The sequence below is a fragment of the Piliocolobus tephrosceles genome, chromosome 1 (assembly GCF_002776525.5).
Source record: "Piliocolobus tephrosceles isolate RC106 chromosome 1, ASM277652v3, whole genome shotgun sequence".
Classification (NCBI taxonomy): domain Eukaryota; kingdom Metazoa; phylum Chordata; class Mammalia; order Primates; family Cercopithecidae; genus Piliocolobus; species Piliocolobus tephrosceles.
In genome coordinates, this window is record NC_045434.1 from 8,362,832 (window position 1) to 8,387,237 (window position 24,406).

The 24,406-nt window shown below is 40.4% G+C and overlaps 1 protein-coding gene across 1 annotated transcript in view; it reads right to left on the minus strand.

Annotated features, from left to right (window-relative positions):
- FMN2 (formin 2) overlaps nucleotides 1-24,406 on the minus strand; it is a 390,950-nt gene that overhangs the window by 272,718 nt on the left and 93,826 nt on the right. The window contains exon 4 of the mRNA XM_023216188.2: nucleotides 20,303-20,358. Coding sequence (XP_023071956.1) covers nucleotides 20,303-20,358 — 56 coding nt within the window. The remainder of the gene's footprint in view (nucleotides 1-20,302; nucleotides 20,359-24,406) is intronic.

The following is a 24,406-nucleotide window of genomic DNA, read 5'->3' on the forward strand; positions in this document are numbered from 1 at the left end:
GGCGGAGGAGGTATGCCCGCTCCGGGTAGAGGGGGCGGAGGGGGTATTCCGTCTCCGGGAAGAGGGGGCGGAGGAGGTATGTCCGCTCCGGGTAGCGGGGGAGGAGGAGGTACTCCCACTCCAGGAAGAGGGGGCGGAGGAGGTATGCCCGCTCCAGGAAGAGGAGGGGGAGGCGGTGGCAGCATTTCTGTACCCGGCAGAGGAGGGGGGGGGGGAATGGCTGTACTGGGCAGAGTAGGCACTGTCATGCCAGGGAGAGGGGGAGGTGGGGGAGGCACCATGCCCAGGCCAGGCATGGAGCTGGTGAACTCTGTGCAAGGCAGAGGTGGTGGAGATGGGATGTTACAGCTGTTTTTAAAGGCGGAGGAAACAGAGTGTTCGTGGCTGGTTTCAAACTCGGTAGAAAGAGAAGAATGGGGCGGCTGTGACCCAGGCTGTCCTTGACCAGCAGACCACAGAAGGGATGGAGGTGGTGGAGGCTGTGAGATGCTCTGTGTGGGCTGATGGCTGTCGAGCTGGACTGATATTCGCCTTGGAGACACAATCAAAGAAATCTCTGAACAGAACTTTGTCTGAGGTCCACTTTCAGCCCCAGGCGGGCATGGAGGATGCCCCAGCGCACCCACAGGAGGCAGTGTCAGTCCCCCGCCCTCTTCTGTCGGGGAAGTCTGTATGGATTTCGCCTCTAAAATCCTTTGATGCCGCACTTCCTTTTCTTCTAACCTGAGAGCTTCCAGACAGACATCGCCTGAGGCTGTCACTCCATTCCCAAGCCCTTGACGACCACTGGCCACCTCTGTGTCCAGGGCAGGATACTGCCTCTCTAGTTCAGCTATTTTGGTTCTCAGATCCTCAATAGTCTGTTCCAGCTGCTGAATTACATTGGCCTGTCCCTCAGACTTCATGTCAACACCTTCCTGAAGGGCAACAAGGACAGACATAGTTAAGTACGAAATAAGGAAAAATTCAAATATCAAAAAATTAAGCAAAATTATATCTGTTTGTTGTCATACTTCCAGAAAGACCCCTTGACAGAAGGATGGCATTAATATTTCTATGTGTCCCCTGGCTTGCACCCTGAGATTTCAAAGTGGTTAACACACGTGACTTACCACAGAATCCTAAGTCCATGTCTGTCTCATTTTCAAATGATGTCATTGAGGACAAATAGACCACTGAGAATAGGGAAGAAAGTTCTGAGTGATAAACCAGTTTATTTCTAAGACAGCCTTCTTTCCAGCCTAGGAACATTTGTTTCTAGGCTGTCCCCTAAAAATATTTTAAAGGTAATCCTGAATTTTAAAGGCAGCCACTGCTTTTTAAAAGTGATCACTGAATGAGTATTCAATAAGAATATATAAAATATTTTTGATATCCATATGGGCAAAGTAAATGCCTTACGAGCATGCGCCATACCATTTATATCACGTTTACTAGGACTTTAATATTTTACCTAGGGTATTTCAGGAAGTGAGAACTGACAGTTCTCCACAAATTATAAAGATGGCTGATGGTCAGACATGGTGGCTCACGCCTGTAATTCCAGCACTTCGTGAGGCCGAGATGGGAGGATCACTTGAGATCAGGAGTTCGAGACCAGCCTGAGCAACATAGCAAGACTGCATATCTACTAAAAATTAAAAAAAAAAAAAAAAAGTAGCTGAGCACAGTGTCACATGTCTGTAGTCACAGTTACTTGGGAGGCTGAGATGGAAGGACAGCTTGAGCCCTGGAGTTCGAGGCTGCAGCAATCTATGCTCACATGCCACTGCACTGCACTCCCGCCTGGGAAACAGAGTGAGACACTGTATCCAAAACAAAAAAAGGTGGCTGATCTCAACTGGCGAACATATAGGGCACTCTGACATCTAAGTGGTGTCTTCCTTTCCTAAAACTTACAATCAGCCAGGAACCCTTCAAGAAAAAAAAATGTTTTGAGTAGAAAGAAGGGCACTGCCTTCTTAAGAGTAAATTTAAATGAATAACAGATGAAAAGAGAGGAAGAAAGAATTGATAAAGAGAAAGGAACACAAACAAAAAATAGGAAGACAAGCCCCAGCCTTGTGGAAACTGCAGTCAGACAACTGCTCATACAGACGTGGATTGGCTCACTCAAGGCTGGAATGAAAGGGAAAGAGAGGATGAGAGACTTCTTGTGTTGAGAACTATTTCTTCAGAGTGTTCCGGGGCTTCCTGCAACACTCCAGAGTGTTCCAGAGTGTTCCAGAGTGTTCCAGATGATCCCCATAGGGCATGGTAAAGAGCCATAGGTCCACATGCAAACGCTTCTTACCCACCTGGGAGGCTGACACTTATGCTCTAGACTTGAATTTTATTTATTGTGGAAGAATAATTAACAGGTAATATAAAGATAATATTAGGTATAAAACTAAACTCTTACCCTGCTTGCTAAGGTTAAACTCTGGATCCAAGAAATATCTCCACAAAGTGAAAAGCAAACATCTTTATTAAATCTAAACAGACATCCAACCCATTTGCAGTGGAAAAAATGCAGATGTACAAGACAGAAAAGGGTATTTACTACAAATGAGGCGTTTGTGGATGCTATGATAGATGTGATAAAAATCTTTAGAGAAACTTTTCTCCCCCCATCTCCATGAAGGAAACGTAAACTTTTTTTTTTTTTTTTTTTTTTTGCAACGGAGTTCCGCTCTTTTCGCCAGGCTGGAGTGCAATAGAGCGATCTCAGCTCACTGCAACCTCCGCCTCGCGGGTTCATGCAATTCTCCTGCCTCAGCTTCCTGAGTAGCTGGGACTACAGGCATGTGCCACCACGGCCGGCTAATTTTTGTATTTTCAGTAGAGACAGAGTTTCACCATGTTGGCCAGGTTGGTCTCAAACTCCTGACCTCAGGTGATCCACCCACCTCGGCCTCCCAAAGTGCTGGGATTATGGGCAACAGCCACCGCACATGGCCTGGAAATATAAACTTAATAGTCCTTCCTTTTTTCCACAATGGAGTCTTGCTACATTGCCCAGGCTGGCCTCGAACTCCTGAGTTTAAGCGACCCTCCCAGCTCAGCAGCCCAAGTAGCTAGGACTGCAGGCACACACCACTGCACCCTCCTAAATTTAGCAGTCTTAATCCTAACCTCTGTTACTTCTTCCTTGGAAACTATAGCTCTTGCTACAACATTGAACTTGCTGAAGGTCAATCATGATGTTTGCTGACAGCTGAAGACAACCAGTAATTTAGAGACGTAACACCTACAAGGGGTTGATTTCCTTAATTTTCTATTGTTAAAAAAAAGAAGTAGCCCTTACTATGAAAGGAAACTGAAAAATACTGACTTTTCAACTAATAAAGGAATGTAACACACTTCAAATAGGCAAGATGTTTGAGAATTTATATGTTATTCAGGCATATATACCTGCACATACACACCCCTTAAAAGTTCATTATTTTTCACCAATGTCTACACAAAAGACTAAGGTATTTGTAATGCATGTTTGGGAAAAACTATATTGCCGTGTAGTTTTTAAGTAGCCCATAATGAAAAAAAAAATCATCTTTTTTATTATTTAATTTTATCTAAGTCCCAGGATACATGTGCAGGACATGCACGTTTGTTCCATAGGTAAACGTGGGCCATGGTGGTTTGCTGTACCCATCAACCTATCACCTACGCATTATTCCCAGCATGCATTAGCTACTTATCCTGATGCTCTCCCTCCCCTTACTCCTCCTAACAGGCCCCTGTGTGCCTTGTTCCCCACCTGTGTCTACGGGTTCTCACTGTTCAGCTCTACTTTTAAGTGAAAACATGCAGTGTTTGATTTTCTATTTGTGTGTTAGTTTGCTGAGGATAACGGCTTCCAGCTCCATCCATGTCACTGCAAAGGACATGATCTCATTCCTTTTTGTGTCTGCATAGTATTCCATGGTGTATATGTACCACATTTTCCTTAACCAGTCTATCACTGATGGGCAATTGGGTTGACTCTATGTCTTTGCTATTATGACTAGTGCTGCAATGAACACATGTGTGAAGGTATCTTTATAATAGAATGATGTATATCCCTTTGGGTATATATCCAGTAATGGGGTTGCTGGGTCAAATGTTATTTCTGGTTCTAGGGGTTCTAGGTCTAGGAATCGCCACACGGTCTTCCAGAACGGAACATAACCATTTTTAACATCCTGTATGGCCACTATACTTAACTCCACTCTCCAATTGTATGATGCTAGTAAGTACAAGGAGAAACCAGAAGCCAAAAAACCAGCACCCAAATTTATCTTAACCAGGAGTACAATTAGTCAGTATTTCTGACTGGATTAGTAAAATGCACAGATCATTTTCGTTTTTCCAGCATACTCTTAAAAGTGACCTTTAATCATTGAAAAGTATTTCTTGAGTTATGCTGGTACATAACTAGGGTTTTCTTTTTCCCATGAATGATGATTATATAAAAAGGTTAGTTGATAAATAGCATGTAAGAAGTAGATTCTGGAAGAGTTTTCCAAAACTCAGTTTGTAAATGTTATTGCCTAGGTCAGCTCTTTTTTATCATAAATTTGAATATAATGAAAATAGCATAAAATTAAAGGATATTATTATATAAACACACACACACACGCAGAGGAAAAAGTGATTCTGCTCAGGCAGAGTGGTCATGCCTATAATCCTAGCACTTTCCGAGGCTGAAGTGGGAGGATCACTTGAAGCCAGGAGTTCGAGAGCAGCCTGGGCAACATGACAAGACTTCATCTCTACAAAATGAAAAAAAAAAAAAAAAAAATAGCCAGGTGTGTTGGTGTGTGCCTATAGTCCTAGCTACTTGGGAGGCTGAGGCTGGAGGAGCACTTGAGCCTGGGAGTCCAGCCTGGGAGACAGAGTGAGACTCTGCCTCTAAAAATATAAAAAATAACAATAGTAATAAAAAGAAAATGATCCTAATAATGGCCTAGCACAGTAACAATTATCACACCTCTTTCTACGTGGATTTCTGCCCCACATCACAGGCCAGCTAGTTCCACATGGCACCTAAGTCAGTGGTAACAGAGGTCATACTACTAGTGACTGTGAAGATTCCTGGGATTTTTTTTTAACCTTTCTAATTTACATAGCCAGTCAAAAATGTAACTGCATGATTACACATGATACCCAGTACCAGAAAAAGATCTCTTAAGGAGAATACACTTAAGTTTTCTTTTGGTTACTTTGGATTGGCTCTCCCAATCTCCATCCTCCCCTTCCCGTTTACAGAAATAGGAAGGAAAACTACATTTACAGACTCCTTTGCAGCTAGATTCATCCAATTAGATGCAGCCACACAAAGATTTAGAAAGTCGAATGAGGTAAGGATCATATTCCTGTGTCTGGTCTGCTCTGTTAGCAGTTAAAGTCTGAAAACAAAGCTTCTCTCCGACAATGTTCAAATGTCCACTCTACAAATTGGAATGGTGGCCTCAAAAGTTTTAACTCCCCTGATAATCCAGTTGTATTTGATTTCTTTGAAAAGTGTCGCCTTAGACATAGATGCTTCAAACCTTCCAAACTTCCCATAAAACACCTGATTTTATAGTAAACACTCTGTTTCATGCACCTAGCATAGTTTCCAGTTCCTGCGAAAGGTCTGACTGATATACCCAGGTTCCAATACTTCAGAATAAATTATGAAAAAAATTCACTTTTTTTTCCTTAAAAACAAAAATAAAAATTAAGCAAGGGTGTCATTTTAATTCAAAACAATTTTTATCATAATGGAAAAATACACAAATTCTCAAAACTATTTTCAGTGCTAAGTTTTTAACAAAAATATATGGTGCCATGATATATGACATCATATCACCTTTTATGAAAAGATGGTCCTTTTTTATAGTATTTGAGAACCTCATTAATTTCACCAAAGGTCTCTGACAATCCTAATATGCACATTCATTTTTTAAACACATCTGTCACATCATTCTTACTGTATTAACTAACTCTACGAGGTGCTTCTAATCAATTACAGTTCATGTGATTCAAGTTTTCCACCATCACCTTTTCTGACTTCAAGAAACCCTCCAACTTCTGCATTAACAAGTTCACTTTATGCTGTATTTGTATCATATGGTTTAAAACACCCAAAAATCATTGATAAACTGATCCTGTCAGACTAAAGCATGGTGGATAATACCAGGTGGTCTGTGTTAAAAGGAGAGGGATTTGGGGTTGGATCTAATTTTATAAATGATCGATTTATTAGCGTGTATTGTTCTGTTATGTATTTTTTTTTTAAACAAAGTGATAATTGAGGGTACTTAGATAATAAAAAGTTGAGAAAATAAAGAATTGATATACTCCATAAGCTTAAAAGTTTTTCAAATGTAAGATACAATAAGAACCAGAGCTAACAAATGACAGAGGAAGTAGTGATAAGGGGACAAAACTCCAAATCTGAATCTTTAATAAATACAGCAATGCTAGCCTTGTGATGCCAGGAAAGTGGAAGAGTCAAAAAATTCATAAAGATGATAATCAACAGACTGCAAAGACAAAGGACTAAAATTTTTATAAACAGAACTTTTTTGTACAAATCATTTTTAAAGAACAGAACATGGACAAAGAGTTGGGGGGCAACAAACTATCTGCTTCTTACATTATTCCCACTGTAGGGAGAACAAAAAACCAACTTGCTAGAATCTTCATTCTCCCTATGACCTATCCTTACCTGCACCCTAAAATCCCAGCCAGCCCTGTATCAATGTTACAATCCCCCTTTTCTAATCCACACAAGCAGAGCAACTAAGTGCATCTCAAACCTTAACTGACCAGACTGTAAAATAAGGCCAGCCATCCACTACTACAGAGTAGGCAAATGTATGTAGGATTTTTGGCTCTGTAGCTAAGAGTCTTCAAAGAATCTTATCTGGCCTTCCTTATCCAGGGCTATCAGTCAAGGGCTGGCTGGCTCTCAGAGAGTACCAATTCAGAAAGTCAGCTGAGATATTTCCTGTAGAGCGCTCTAGAGAAAGCTGCATTGCTTGTCAGAAGTAAGAGCTGATTTCTAATACAGGTTATTTTCTTTCAGGGATTTATAAAGAAATTTACATGGCAGATATTAGTAATCATCAGGAAAAAAAAGGCCATACATTTTCTTGCCATGTAAGCAAAAACCCTACTCTCAGGACCCACACAAAGTGGAATGAAGCTCCGCAGGTCCCACCCTCCCACCCAGCCTAGATTTAATCTCGAAGAGACTGCCAGGCGCTCTGTGGTCCGTGGAACGCCCTCAAGTGAGGAGCCTGTTCCTCTGTGTCCAGTGCCTGGAACTTAATCTTGTCTCTTCAAGGTGCAGCTAGATAGAGCCTATCAGATTCTCAAAGGACTTGACAATGAAAAGATGCACTTTTCATTATCTTTAGCCTTCTCCAGTTTTCAGAAAGACTCTCACTCAGCATTTCCAGTGATTGTGCAACACTTTACCGAAGGCTAATGGCTTTTTTTTTTTTTTTTTTTTTTTTTTTTGAGGCAGAGTCTTGCTCTGTCGCCGGGACTGGAGTGCAGTGGCCGGATCTCAGCTCACTGCAAGCTCCGCCTCCCGGGTTTACGCCATTCTCCTGCCTCAGCCTCCCGAGTAGCTGGGACTACAGGCGCCCGCCACCTCGCCCGGCTAGTTTTTGTATTTTTAGTAGAGACGGGGTTTCACCGTGTTAGCCAGGATGGTCTCGATCTCCTGACCTCGTGATCCGCCCGTCTCGGCCTCCCAAAGTGCTGGGATTACAGGCTTGAGCCACCGCGCCCGGCCACTAATGGCTTTTTCTATCAAAAAGTTTAAATCAATTTTGTTGTAAAAAAGAAAAAGAAAAAAGTAACCTTGGCAATTTTGTACAGAACCTATATAATGGGTGCATCCTTATAAATGGAGGAAGGTTAAATCTATTTTTAGGCAATACAATAAGTAATATGCTTTATAGATTACCAATTTTGAGATTATTCGTACTTTAAAATACTGTTTCAAAACCCTAAATCATAAGTGATAGGGTCTGCCATCTACGTTGGCTCAATAATTATATGCAGTAAGTCAGCCAAAATTCCTCCATTCCTGTATAATCTTATATGTGGGTGGTGATGGTTAGCTCTTATAAATTGTTTGAACACTTCCATATCACAAAATACAAGTTTCCATTAAAAAATAAAATGTTCACCAAAAATATTTTTCCAAACAGAAGATTATCTGATTCCCAGAAAAAGAAAACATTACTGTAACATTAAGGTTACAACTGTCAAAAAAGAAGCCAAGATACACTCAAGTAAAGCTTGTGCTGAAAAGTTAATTTGCTCATCTTTGAAACTTTATTATGTTTATTATGTAAGCAGGATACTTTTAAAGCCTAGAATTTAAAAGCTGCTTATTGGTAAGTTAACACTGTAATAATCTATTTTATAAATTTTAACATGAGATATATAATTAATTTTCAACCATAGTTAGATTTTTCAAATTCTGCTAAATTCTAAAGCAACATTACTGGCAAGTTAGGATACCTCTAGACATCTGTAAAATAGGAATTCTGTTCTTCACAGAAGCATATAAATTCTCTATTTGTCATGCTCTTTTTTGTTTGTTTTTTGAGACAGAGTCTCACTCTGTCACCCAGGCTGGAGTCCAATGGTGCGGTCTCGGCTCCTTGCAACCTCTGCCTCCTGGGTTCAAGCGATTCTCCCTCATCAGCCTCCCGAGTAGCTGGGACTATGGGCATGAGCCACCATGCCTGGCTAATTTTTGTATTTTTAGTAGAGACGGGATTTCATTATGTTGGCCAGGCTGGTCTCAAACTTCTGACCTCATGATATGCCCACCTCAGCCTCCCAAAGTGCTGGGATTACAGGCGTGAGCCACCACGCCAGGCTGTCATGTTCTAAATTCAGAAACATCCTAGTTTTGGAACAAACCAGTGGCATTCCAGTTTATAATATGTTAACATCTGGTACACATGATCCCATAGGGAAAGAAATCAAGGTGTTACGTAGACACAATTTTGCAGAAAACTGAAATACAAGCAATTTTAAGTTTGAAAGGGAAACTTCAAGAAAGAATATTAGAGCAGATGGTAAATGGTAAATAACTTGCCTAGGGCTTCTTAAAAAAGAACATTTTATGGGAACGAGCCTCACACAGGGAGCTGGGATGGCATCTCTAAAATCCTTATTATAAAATACATGATGAATTCTGGAAATTGTAGTATTTCTGAACTGGAATGGACATGGCAAATCTCTTTCCATTCCTTCACTGATGAATGAGAAAGGTGATATGGAAGGGAGAGGCATATGTTAGAAATCATAATTGGCTGTATTACTTTTAACATCTCTATAGCATAGTAGCTGATACCATGGGAAGGTTAAAGTAATGATCTTTGGTGAACAAACACAGTGGAAGCAATAAACATTTAGGGAAGCAAGCCAGGAAAAATGAGAGATAAACAGCAAAAAGAACCAGGCTTTTTGGTTCCTGCTCACATATTGAGAATTTTCTTTCTACTTATTTGAGCTAGAGTTGCAGGAAGTACTGGACCATACGTTAAAACAATCTGTTCCTTAATTGTCTCAAGTAATGCAAGGAAGAAAAGCACTATTTTATCACAGCTTCGCTTTCCTTGAATGATCTATGGATGGAAAGAGCAGCTCAGTTTTTCACCTCCTAATCACCTCCCTTGCATTAACACCCAACTATTCTCAAATTGGTTTTGTTTTTGTTTTTGTTTTTGTTTTTAAAGAAAAATCCTCCTGGCCAAGCACGGTGACTCATGCATGTAATCCCAGCACTTTGGGAGGCTGAGGTGGGCGGAGCACCTGAGGTCAGGAATTTGAGACCAGCCTGGCCAACACGGTGAAACCCTGTCTCTACTAATAATACAAAAACTAGCCAGGCGTGGTGGTGCACGCCTGTAATCCCAGCTACTCTGGAGGCTGAGGCAGAATTGCTTGAACCGGGGAGGTAGAGGTTGTAGTGAGCCGAGATCATGCCACTGCACTCCAGCCTGGGCAACAGAGTGAGACTCTGTCTCCAAAAAAGAAAAAAGAAAAAAAGAAAAAGAAAAAGATAGATCTTCCTAAAGAATAAAGCCCGGAGACAATCAAATGGAGTGGATTTGGAATATTATCCGGAGTGGTAGAGCTGCCTTTTGGCCCTGCCACTCTAATGGAATTAGTCTCGGCACTCTCATGGTTTCCTTATTGCCAAATACTATAGATTTAACCTTAACCCTGTCCTTTATAACCAATCCGAGACTAATAATCATTCCTTCCCCCTTAGAACTCTTTTCTTCTGGTTTCTATAATTTTACACTGCTCGTCCGCATTTATTTCTCTGTTTTTTGGGGGGTGGAGTAGAGACTTTGTACTTAGCCTCCTATCCCCTCTATATATACTGGGAGAGTTCATCAATTTGTACATCTTCAGTCTCTCATCTTGATAGTTATTATCACAAGTTTTTCTCTCTCATCAATACTTCACTTCCATATTGGGACTGCTTAGTGAATACTGCTATTTGATGACGCTACCCTGTTCCTTAAAGTGCATCTGAGGGTATAGGAAAAAACCTAACCATAATGCTTTCCCTATTCTCTCACTCAACAGTGAAAACAGAGGACTTCTGTGACCTCTATCATCGAAATGTGTAAAGATTTCATCCCTCCAGCGACCAATCAATTCTATTATAGACACCAGATGGGTGTCCTCTAATTCAAATCAATTCTAACACTATCTACCTGGAGGTAGCATCAGGTCACACAGGTTGAGGGCTCAGTCCTCAAAACTGCCCCCACTTCATATGCAAGTCACAGGTCCAGGCCTCTGGAACTTCTGACCGACTGCCTATAAAACCAGGATCCCCCACCCGCCACCCCTCCTCAGGTTCAGTGTGTTAGAGCCGCTCACAGAACTCAGGGAAACACATACTTTTGCTGACTTACTAGAAGGGATGTTACAGAGGATGCAGATGACAAGATGGATGGGGAGGGGCTTGGGAAAAGGGGTGCACCACCCTCCAGGATAACCATGTGTTCATCAGCTCTCTGGAAGCTCTCCAAACCCCATCCGTTTTGGGGGTTTTAATGGAGGTTTCATGATGTAGGTGCAATTGATTAAATCACCGGGCACTGGTGACCAACTTAACCTTCAGCCCCTCCCAGTTCCCGAGGCTGGGACGTGGGGCAGAAAGTCCCAACCCTCTTACTATGCCTTCGTCTTTCTGTGGACCAGCCCTATCCTAAGTTACCAGACAACAGTAGCCTACAAAAAGACACTTACCACTTTGAAGATTCCAAGGATTTTAGGAGTTGTATGCCAGGAGATGGCAATTAAGACCAAATGTATATTTCACAATATCGAGCATCTTATCCTCCAACAAAATATTCCTTTGCCTGTTCTGCAGTTTACCTAGACTTGGGAACATCTTTTGATCATTTCTCTAATTCATTGTCTCTTAAACTCAATGTGCACCAGAATTGCCTAGAGGGCTTGTTAAAACACAGATTATTTGGGAGGTCGAGGAGGGTGGATTGCCTGAGGTCAGGAGTTTGAGACCCGCCTGGCCAACATAGTGAAATATCGTCTCTACTAAAAATACAAAAAAAAATTAGCTGGGCATGGTGGCGGGTGCCTGTAATTCCAGCTACTAGGGAGGCTAAGGAAGGAGAATCACTTGAACCTGGGAGGCAGAGGTTGCAGTGAGCTGAGATCGCACCATTGCTCTCCAGCCTGGGCAACAAGAGCAAAACTCTGTATCAGAACAAAAACTAACCAACCAAAAAACACACACAGATTGCTGGGCCCCACCTTCACAGTTTCCAGTTCAGTAGGTCTGGGTAGGGCCTGAGACTCTGCATATCTAACCAGTTCCCAATTGATGCTGATGGTCTACAAACCACACAGCCTAATTTATACCCTAGACATGGTTACCAAACCCATCATTCCAATTCTTGGTTGCTACTTTTCCTGTATCATATCAGCACCTTAGTTGAAAAGTAATGGAATTACTTTGAGAGTTTAACAGCTGGTCCTACCTGGCTCTACTCTCCCTCTTCCTATCAATTCTACATTCCCTTGCCACGTAATTTAAGTTCCTTAAACTTCCTTGCTCAATGGTATTTCCTTCCTCAAAAACTCATGGCTCCCAACTACTGAGCATAAAATGTTTTAAATCCTCTATTAGGCTTATAAGACCTTGAATAGCCCATAAAATGTGTAGACCCTATCACTCACTCTGCCTACTGCAAAGGGGTATTGTGAGAATTTTTGTTGTTGTTGTTGTTGTTTTGTTTTCTTCAAGACAGGGTCTCATTCTGTTGTACCAGCTGGATTGCAGTGGCACAATTGTAGCTGACTGCAGCCTTGACCTCCTGGGTTCAGGAGATCCTCTTGTCTCAGCCTCCCAAGTAGCTCACGCCACCATGCCCAGCTATTTTTTTTTTATCATTACTGGTAGAGACAGGGTCTCCCTATGTTGCCAATGCTGATCTCAAACTCCTGGGCTCAAGTGATCCTCCCACCTCAGCCTCCCAAAGTGCTAGAATTACAGGCATGAGCCACCACACCAAGCCTTATTGTAAGAATTTTAAAAGATACAGTTAATCCTTGCTATTTGCAGTAGTTTTGTTCTAGAAAGTTTTTGTGAACATCAAATTAGTGAATACTGAAATATTGCTTCTAGAAAAAAAATACAGGTTTAGATTCCTGCAAGCCCCGGTCACATTTTTGTCAACCAATCAATGTATTACCTTTTTAAAACGTGTGTTCCTGCTTAAAGACACCTTACTTAATGTATATTGCTGATTTACTGTGGCCAACAGCAGCATCACTCAAGCCTGAACAAAGCTTATCTGACCTGTGTTTTCGCCACAAGGCACATCACAGCCTTTTTGCACATAGGAACATTAGACAACACGGCAGCTCTGTGCTCGGAGGCAATTTCAAACAGTAAAACCAACAAGGAAAAGCACAAAAACATGAAAACACAGTCGCAAAAATACTCTTATTTACAGAATGAGAGCTGAAAGCAGAAAGCAGAGCTTCATCTCATTCAACATGAGCTGGGAAAGGGCGCGTCAAGCAACTCAAATTTCTCGCCACTTGGAGCATGTTTGCAATTGGCCATGAAAGCACCATATGAATATGATTTGGGGGCTCCAACTAAATTTTAGCAAGTAGGTGAGTTCGCAAATACATGCAAATCCAAGAATAATGAGGACCACCTATGCAATGAAAGCAACTTTCAAAACCAGAGCACTTCCCAACCATAACAACAATAATGATAAATATGATAAACAACAATAATGATAAATAACGATAAATAACAACAATAATGATAAATTAACATTTTGGGTGCCAGGAGTTCCTCCAAAGCATTCTACATAAATGCATTTAAAACCCACAAAAAAAATGTAGAGATAGGAATTCTTATTATGCCCATTTTATAGATGAGAAAACTAAGGCACACTGAGTAACATGCTATACCCAAATTCTGACAAAGATTCTCTCCTTGATCAAGCTCTAGCCAGGCTCCTCTGAGCCCTCTTCTCAACTAGGCCTTAACCTTGGCCTGTAAAGGCTTGAGCAAACATTAACATCATTTTCTAACAGCTAAAGGCTGCATCCCAAAGATAACCCTACCCCTCTTTAAATTACTGCCTAAGAAAACTCAAGGCTGGCAAAATAACTTACTGATTGTTTCAGCCTTCACCTGAGGATAGGGCCTCTTTCCTAGTCTCTGGCGGAGGACAGACTCCTAACTTCTTATAACTGCCAGTTAGCAGACACAGCTGGCCTAATCTCATTTACACTAATGAACGCTTTGCGGTTTTTCACTTCTGCGTGTCCTGAGCCTCCTTTCACCCTTCTCCCTATTCCTTTATTCTCCCTTTAAAATGCTTGGTCACCTCTGTACAAATCAAAGTTGAGTTTAGTTCACGCTGGACTCTTCCCTAGCGCAATAGTTGCCACTGATATAAAATCTGTCCTTACCATTTTAACTAATGTCTGACTTTGTTTATCTTTGACAGTTCCCCAGTTAAAAGTGGAATAACTGGGATTTGTGCCCGGGAAAACTGGTCCAAAGCCCAGATCCTCAACCACTATGGTATGAGTATAAGCAAATGTTCTACCACTCCCGAAATGCACCCTAGACTGAGTCTTCTCAAGTCCAGTGTCTAGAACAAAGTCAAGTTTAGACAAATTTAGATGAAAAAATAGAAGTAGATTTTTTAAAAGGGAGTAGGAGTGCAGAAGAAACATATGTATAAGACAGATATGAAGGATCCTAAAGATTAAAAAAAAAAAAAAACTAGGGTATTTTTCAAGGCTGGAACAAGCCAATCACACAGGAAATAGTGATAACGCTGAAGATTGAGGATGGCAAGGGAAAACCCCATGTGTCAAACTCAGGAGTCTGAACATTTTCTCAAATGCTATGAGCAGTCACTGGATGAGTCTAAGCAGATATCAGACATTAGCAAATTTGGATTTTAGAAAGATAACACTCTGGAGGCATTAGAGAGACCCATCGGGAGAATATTGCAGTAATCCAGATAAGACTGGGCTCTGGGTTAGGTGCTGTCAGACTGCAGGCCAACGACGCCTGGGAAGAGGAAAGCAGAACTGGGTCTCCAGAGCAGCTGTCAGCTGAGCTGCCCCTCAGGTCACCTGCACTATTGTGCTTCACCCTGGCTCCACATCCAATGCCATGTTCACTTCCAATTTTCTACCTTTACTCTCTTCTCTGATCTGAATGAAATACTCACTCTTCTTCCCTCCACCTGTCCAAAAATAACCATTTGATCTAAATTACACCCTTCCTAAGAAGTTGCCCTTAATTGTAGTCTCTCAACAACCTTCCCCCTTTTTGTGAAGTTTATCTTGGCAGAATTACACTGCATCTTGCAAATCATTTCATGTACATGAAAGAGGTATGTTCTTCTAACTGTCTGCTTCTTAATACCCAAGACTTTGTCTTATAATTCTTCGTATTTCCTTCAATATCTACCACAAATACCTTGCACACAGTAGGTCAGCAGATGGTCAATAAAGGACAAGCCTGTTTTATAAGCAGAGAACTTTTATCAGCTCCACTACCCCCACTGGATCAGCTGCTTGGACTGTTTGCCTTTCTCCACAGGCCATTAATAATGTTGCATAGTGCAAACTAGTTTTACACCATCTAAAACTCAACAGAGCAAAGATGTTACTTCATTTCACCTCCAAGCCTGACCACCCCAAGGAAAAACAAAAACAATCTGTGACATCCAATTATTTCTTCACATTCTCATCTCAAGTTCTAACTACTTTCCAGATGTTAGCTGGTTTTCATTCTTAAAACTCATAGAAGAGTTTCTTTTATTATTATTTCTAAGCTAAAATGTCTATATTTTTCTCTGAGCTCCTTCGAATGTCTACAGAATAAAAATTCTTCCCCCACCAAAAAAAAAAAAAAATTCTTTCTCTTAACATAGTATGGTAAATACCTTTCAAAATGCTACCTAACTTCAATGTCAGCACCGCCCCACGGGTATCCTGTCTTCTCTTCCCTTCCTAACCATCTCTCGCTTGCCCCTTCCCAGACTCATTTGGTCAGAGTATTTATTGGTTAAACTATTTATTGAGGACCTAAGAATGATTAGACACTGAGGAAGACTTCAAGGATAACTAACTCATGGTTTCAGACCCAAGCCTCTCTCTCTCTCTCTCCTTGCGTTTCTTACTCTGCTTTATTTTAGTTATTGACTTGTCTTGTGGGTTATTGTTTTGTTGGTTTCCAATTACCTTGCAAATTCATATTACCTTTTGCCTTGGAGTTGAGAAAGACCTCACATTCAACAACGTTTCTTTATGAACCCTTCTATATGTCTAAGACATTCTACCCTAATTCAAATGGCTTGTTTTATTAAGTCTCCAGCATTATTTCTTCAAAATTACTTTTCCGCCCTCCGCCCCACTTTCTTTTGATCTGACCAATGCTGCTTTTGCTCTTCAAACTTTGCTTCTGAGTAATCAAGACCATCCCATCGACAAGGCTACTCCACATTACTCTATCTGTTTCCTTGACTTGTTCCTAAATTATTTCCGAAACTAATGGAACTGAGTGGCCATTGCCTAAAGAGTACTATAACAGATACTTTAAGGAGATCTAATAAAAAAAAAAAATTTACTTCTTCAAATAAATTTGCAGTTAGATTGGGCAATGAGGAGACTCGGCAGGGCCCATCAGAGCAAAGAGTTTTTCTGACACTTGAGAATTTATTTGCATATAGACCATACAACATATGGGGGAAGACAGTGCTAGTATTGTATAATTCCTTTTTATTATCAAGCACTTTGTAATAGATGTGACTATTGATAAATAACAAATATTATAATGTGCAAAGACCTGACTTTCGATTGACTGTTATTTTCAATTCTTACCCAAAGATGGAGTTTTTAAAAATCAAAATGTTATTCTATTTCCTTTCCAACTAGTCCATTTACATTAGAAAGATATCAAGAGTTTTAGAAACATGCTTTGAAACAAAAATTTTATATATAATTTCAAAAGCAAAAAGTTAGAAACCAGGTAGCTACCAGGTGAAGCATGTTACCATACACCAATCTTTAACTTAGAAGCAAATGTTCTTAGATAAAATAATTGACACTTAGCTATTATATATTATAGAGTGTAAAAGGCTTTACAGTTTAAATATTTCAAACGCCGAAGGATTTAAATAAACAGAATCAAAAGACAGTCGCATTTCAGTTTTATGACATAATTCTTCAGATATAGCAGATTTTCAGAGCATATTACTTGAAATTAAAATAATCAGCGAGTGAGGTCTAAAGAATGTAATTTTATTTGAAAACCTAATTCCACAAGGTCATCAATAAAAGCACTCAAGGAGTAGCTATAGTCCGTTCTTTTCACTCAAGTGCCAGCTGTATTTGCTTTAAGCATCAGACTCTCTGGCAACACCACAGCCTCTGACTCCTGTGAGTTAAGGAAAGGCTTTATGAGTCATGTGTTTTTTCTAGGGATATTGGGCTCTCAGAATTATTAACTACAGAAAGAGTAAAAGTCAAAACTCATTCAATACATTCCAGTGTGCTCAGATTGAGAGAACAGGTGCCTGAACGCACATCTGAAGAATAACTTAGAGAGGATGCTTTCCAACTCGGCGGCAAGCCTCTAACTAAGCAGTCCTGGGGATCTCGCATTACGACCACAGAAGAACGCAGGCAACACTGGACAGACCAGAAAAATCTCTTAGGTTCATCATTCATACTGAGAAAACTGCCTTCAAACCTCCCATTTCCATCTGCAGTGGTGATTTAGAGATACAGAACTGCCATCTAGTGACTAAGAAGGAAAAAGCAAGGACTTGCCATGAAAAATAATATTGTTTTTACATAACAAAGTGCTAAAGTTAGTAAAATTCACACAACTTAGCACATCAAAGTTCTAGTAAAACTTCAAAATGTATAAGTGAACTAATATACCTGTTTGCCTCTATAATATATCTTGACATCTGACTCATACATGGTATAGTTTAAATATAATAAATAAATTTAGAATAAACTTCTCATCTCATTCATCTGATGATTTTGGCATAGGGCGATTACCCATGTAAAAGTGTAATTTTTATCATCGTATAAGTATAAAATCAAACAGATCTATACTCAAATAGTGGGTCTACACTTTATCAAGCCTGTGATCTTATGCAAGTTACTTTCACCTTGTATAATCATTTTCTTTAGCAGTTAAATGTGCATTATAAGAGTTACTTTAAAGGATTATTGTAAGGATTTCTTAAGGTAATAGAGTAAAAGAAGAGGTATACAGTAGGTTGACAATTAATTTGAGTTTGCTGTATCCCCTTTATGGACAGTTACTTTAGGCTGTCATGAAACATACCCATATCATCTAAGAAAAGAATCAGCCCATAAAATAAATGTATGACAAAGAGTTAATGATTGCAAAAGTAAGTGATGTCATTGTTGGGTGCTTAATCTCGATTGCTTCCAAATATTGTTACCTCTCAATTAATTTTCCTGACTTCTAGACACCTCACTGTCGACAAGGATAAGATGTAACATTTGACATTTGTTCAATCTATTTCACCCTTGAGTCTTCAAGTTGTAAAATCAAGTGTTTTAAAACAACCTACTCCATTAGGTTTCTGCTTATTGCTATATATATATATTGTTTTTTTCTTTTTTTTTCTTTTTTGAGACAGAGTCTCGCTCTGTTGCCCAGGCTGGGGTGCAGTGGTGTGATCTCGGCTCACTGCAAGCTCTGCCTCCTGGGTTCATGCCATTCTCCTGCCTCAGCCTCCTGAGTAGCTGGGACTACAGGCACCCGCCACCACACCCAGCTAATTTTTTGTATTTTTAGTAGAGACAGGGTTCACTGTGTTAGTCAGGATGGTCTCGATCTCCTGGCCTGGTGATCCGCCCACTTTGGCCTCCCAAAGTACTGGGATTACAGGTGTGAGCCACCACGCCCAGCCCCATTGTAATATATTTTACTATGGTCCATCACTCAGGAAAAGCACTCTATAATGTTACACACATGAATATATATCTTGAAATAGCATAATATAGAAAGCAATGTTGTACATGTTTTATCATTGTTGATATTATCAAATACTTCCTGTTCAGGTTCTCTTTGACATTATCATATATAACAATTGATTCATACACGTCCTGGACATAAGAATTTAGAAACACTTAATATATTCCTTTAAATCACAATTTAGCCATGCTTTCCACAAAAGAAAGGCTTAAAAAGTGAGGGAAGATTTGAGGGTACTATTTTTCTTAATAATTGCTGACCTTACTATTTCTTTTTACCTTTTTATCTTTCTTCATCTTTTTTGCTGTGGGCTGATCATTGTAGATAATTAAGGGACCATCAGTTGAGCCCACCATGCCACTCCAAGTGCCACCAAGTTGATGTAGGCCTCTGCTCCCATAACAACAAGCTGCAAAAGCTTGCTTTTTTAATGAACTGTCCTTAAGGATAGCTAATCTCGCTGCATTTTTGAAAAGCACTCAGGTGCTGTTTTCAACCAATGTTATGCCCCAATTTCTCCTCCAGGGGGAGCACAACTTTCATGTATAATAGGGATTCTTTTCTGAAGGGAAGTTACTTTATTCTTTGATGACTTCTCAGAGATCAGCAATAATTTAACTTTACAGAGAAGAACCCTATGTCCCAAGTAATCTAAGCATGTTGTCATCACACTAATCAGAAATAGATCCGGGTGTAAAACCCAGGTATGTGTCTCCTCATTTTCTCCTAGACCACCACCATTTACTGGGTGAAAATGTAAATTAAGCAAATGGTTTTATATCCAAAAAAACAATTGCTATTCACAATTACTCTTCCATACAAATGTTTCCTTTCTTGTAGGTTTTTTTTTTTTTTTTTTTTTTTTTTAAATAAGAAATCCATTTTAGCATAAGAAAAAAACCCACAAAATTTGGCTTTTTTGGTAACTGATATGGTTTGGCTCTGTGTCCCCACCCAAATCTCATCTTGTAGCTCCCATAATTCCCACATGTTGGCGAGGGCCCTGGTGGGAGATGACTGAATCATGGGGGCTGGTCTTTCCCATGCTCTTCTCATGATAGTGAACGGGTCTCACGAGATCTAATGGTTTTAAAAATGGGACTTTCTCTGCACAAGCTCTTTTTTGCCTGCTGCCATCCACGTAAGATGTGATTTGCTTCTCCTTGCCTTCCGCCACGAACTTGTGAGGCCTCCCCAGCCATGTGGAACTGTAAGTCCAATAAGCCTCTTTCTTTTGCAAATTGCCCAGTCTCGGGTATGCCTTTATCAGCAGTGTGAAAATGGAGTAACACAGTAACAGGGAAAAAAAAGTTTCTGTGGAAATTAAACAGATGCTAATTAATGTTTCATCCACCAAAGTCAGAAGAATCTTATTTGACTTTAGCAAAGCTCTGACAGATTTTTTTTTTAAAGATCACAGCCATGGGACTATTTGAGCAGGCGCATCTCGGCAGATTTCTCCCTGGGGTGGCCACCGTTTCCTGCTGGAGCCAGCTGTCATTGGGCCCAACTCTTTGGCTGGATATAGAATAAAACAGCTTCTGAAAAGCTTGTACTCAGTTCCACTTCAAGGCTGATTTTCTACGCAAAAAAATAAATGGAAGAAAACATCCCCTTCTGCCTGACTGGATTCCACTGCAGGCCTAGGGAAAACAAGGGCGTCCTAGCCAGCCGGGCAGATGGAAAGATAAATCGCAGAGTCTGTCACAATCTTAAGACCAATAAGACAGATGGGAATCTGACATCCTAATAAGATTGTCTTACCTTCTGGACAGCATCCGAGCGTTTTTTGGGAGTTTCCGAAACAGCAGGTTGAGATTCTAGTTTGGAAAGGAAGCAGACGGTCAGTATCTTAAAGGACAATTTTCCCATTTCTTCAATCAGAAAATAAAACTTTCAGTAAAATATATCATTAACTATAAGCACCAAAACTATCCAGTCTCTCTTCCAATTATATAACTGGGTTATTAGGATATGACTATTTTTCAGTATATATAATACATATAATGAGAGTGCTCATGTCATTTTTAAAAATTGGGATATTCCTAAACCCTTCTCTATATATCAACTATCCTTATTTGTCTCAATTGCTAGTTTCTAAATTGTGCCAGAAAGTCCTTCTAAGACTTTCACAGAGTATATTATTCACTCAGCTGAAGTCTGTATCATGGTAGAAGCTACCTCACCAAGGTTGAAGGATGGGATCTCAAAAGCCTTGTCTAACTGTTGTCAAATTGCCCCTTGCTTTCAATGAGAGATGATGAACACTGTTACCAAGAGACAGAGTAAGGAGGGTTTCTGAAGCGGTTTTTCTCTTTTAGTCCTCATGTCATCTGAGAGTCTACGAGACCGCAAATTCATCATGCTTTAAAACCTAAGGCATAACCAAGTCAGGGATTTTTTTTTCTTAAACTAGAGGGCACTTTCTTCTAAGCGAAGCTTGCATGCAAATTTAAAAATAAAAGGGCCTTTACGATAAAAATACAAATGAAAGGGCCTTCAAGGGATCCCTCATGCGTCATGAATCAGAGCCTGAAAAACCACTAATCTCATCCATCCTCTGCACCTTTCAGAGGAGAAATTCAACGCCTATAACGCAACCGGTTGTTGGCACGGTGAAGACGAGAGTTTATATCTCCTGAATGTCACGTTGCTCCCCTCACTGGCATGCAGACCAGACCCTGGACACAAGGTACAGCAGTCACTATTTTTGTTTTTTCTTTTTTTTTTTCGAGATGGAGTTTCGCTCTCTTGCCCAGGCTGGAGTGCAGTGATGCAATCTTGGCTCACTGCAACCTCTGCCTCCCGGGTTCAAGGGATTCTCCTGTCTCAGCCTCCAGAATAGCTGGGATTACAGGCACCCGCCACCACGCCCAGCTAATTTTTGTATTTTTTTAGTAGAGATGGGGTTTCACCATGTTGGCCAGGCTGGTCTCGAACTCCTGACCTCTGATCCGTCCACCTTGGCCTCCCAAAGTGCTGGGATTACAGGCATGAGCCACCCCACCCAGCCAGCAGTCACTCTTTACATTCATTTTGACATTTCCAATGTAGCAGCATAGTAGCTGATGTAAGTGATAACGCTACAGAAAAATAAAAGGCATTTAGTATTTAAACAGCATAACATACTGTTAAGCTACATTGAAAGCCACATTGAAAGCTACATTGAAAGTTTTCATTTCACTCAGATGAGAATCTGTCTCCACAGAGGCCCACAAGGCCTGGTTTCAACTACTGTTACTCACTAGCCTCTCCACCCACCTACTTCTGTACCAACTTGCTCACCAGGCCAGCCACCCTGGCCAGCTTGCTTGTCCTGTAACACACCAGTCATGCTTCTTCCATAGGGTCGCCAAAGCCACCGTGGCTACTGTCTCTGCCCAGACCACTGCACTCACTCTTCTTCCCAATATCTGCAAGCCCCACTCTGTGGCTGCTTCCTTCGGGGCTTTGCTAAAGCAGCAGCCCCACCCACTCCTTAGCACCCACCACACACTCACCCTTACTTTCTTCGTAACCTGGATCATCACACCATATATACTCCATAATGCATTTGGTTGCCTACTTATTTATACCTGTTATTCCACTAGAAAATAAACTCTGTGAAAGCAAGAATTGTTGTCAGTTTTTCCCCTTGTTGTGTCCCCCACATCCAAATAGTGCTTGGCACTTAGTAGGTGCTTAAAATATTTGTTGAGTAATTGTAGGAGTGAATGAAAGAAACATGAAAGATCAAAACAATGATGAGACCATGAAAGTGGGTTCCACCATGAAAAGTAGGGTATCCTGGGCAGAGAAAGAGACAGTAAGGATTTTACATGAGACAATATAGATATTGCCTTGCCTTTCGCTATTTTCTGAATCTCAGCTAAGAGCATATATTTTAAAACAAAAATCATTGAGAATAGCATGATGCAGTCACTTACCAATAAGTGTCACAGTGGCAATAAACAATTTGCCTTAAAATACAACCATTTCCCCAGATAAATATAGCATATCATTGAGCTAATCAAAAAGAGATTCTTCTCTCTTATATTGACAAATCTCTACTCTGAACTTAACACCGGAGTTAGCCAAATTTTAATAAAGATATTTAACAGCAAAGCTAGTTAACAGTTAATATTAATGCAAATCCAAACTCCAGAATGCTCTTATTTTCTATTGTTTTTCATCACTTCCAAACCCTCCAAACACAAGAGACTCAAGGCAAGTCTTGGCTTTGTACCAGTGGGGAAAAGTCTCTCTTCCTCTTCTATTTAGATCATGCAATAAGAGCCTAAAGGCTCTCCTGGTGGTACACGAAGAGTTAAATGCTTTCTAGCTTTTTTCTATAGTCCTTGACCTGGTAACCAGACCCAGAAAGTAAACTTCTGGGCTCTGATGGTAAAGAACAAGTGCAGTTTATCAGAAAAACATACTTAGAAAACCATGTTTATTAGAAAGATGCATCAGCAAAATATTCTGCACACCTACACCCAAACTTTCAGCTTCTGTCTAATTCAATAGCTACCTGAACTGAATTCATTCTCCCATCCCTAACCATTTCACGGTAGCTTTTATTTGTGTGAATCTGTGTGTTAAAACATCAAAGAGAAATTTGTAGGTTGAAATGCTGTCTTCAAAATCATAAGCTGGAAAATAGGAGTTCTAGAGGGTCAAGATTTGAAGAGGAATGAGATGTACAGAATAACTCTACTGAAAAATAAAGGGAAAATCAACGAGAACCACTGAGAGAGGAGAGAAAAAATACACAATAAGGAAAAAGAAAACAATACAGAATAAAAGAAAGAGAAATTGAAGGAAAAAGGTATAGGAGGGAGAAAGTAAAGGGAAGCATGAAAAATGGCGAAAGTGTCCTTTAGGGAGCAGAGATAAACTGATGTACCAGTAATGGCTGAAGAGAGGAGTCACTGGATAGGTGTATCTGAGATATCAGCTTAGTTCCAACTTTCATAGCGCCCCCTAAATGAAAATGATCACTCCCAGAACTCCCGGCGCCCTCGTTCCCAACACTCTCCTCCTCTCAGGATCCAGGGCACTTTCAGGAATTGCCTTAAACCCAGCTCTAGGACAGACTGACCATCTCCATCAAATATTCATCACTAGAATGGTTATTATTTTTAAAGAGTAACCCGGTAAGAGAGCTCTCAAGGGTACATTTAAAACTGCCACCTCCTTCACCCATCCTTCAATTAAGAAACCAGAATGTTCTTTAAAAAAAAAAAAAAAAAAATCAGGCTGGGCGCAGTGGCTCACGTCTGTAATCCCAGCACTTTGGGAGGCCTAGGCGGGTGGATCACAAGGTCAGGCCAACATGGTGAAATCCCGTCTCTACTAAAAATACAAAAATTAGCTGGGCCTGGTGGTGGGCACCTGTAGTCCCAGCTACTCAGGAAGCTGACGCAGGAGAATCACTTGAACCTGGGAGGCAGAGGTTGCAGTGAGCCGAGATTGTGACACTGCACTGCAGCCTGGTGACAGAGCAAGACTCAGTATCAAAAACAAAAAACAAAACAAAACAAAACAAAAAACGTTATGAAGCAGAAACAGAGAGGGAGAAAGAACATTCCTTAAAAAAAAAAAGTTAAATATTCCATTTTAAAAAGTTACCTTATAAAATTCTGAGCATAATTAAAAATTCTGGACTCCCTATGGTACCAAATATGTTTCAAGAGTGACCTTTTTCATCACAAAATAAGCCTTTCACTCATGAAACAAAACATACTTGGATGAGCTGTGTATTTATAGAGAGAAGACAAGACAATGAACGGGATATGCCTCTCTGCTAAGAATGGAAAATAAACCAGCCTTTTAAAATATATATACAAAATAAGCCTTCTAAAAATGAATGAAGTAGTCTCTAAATAG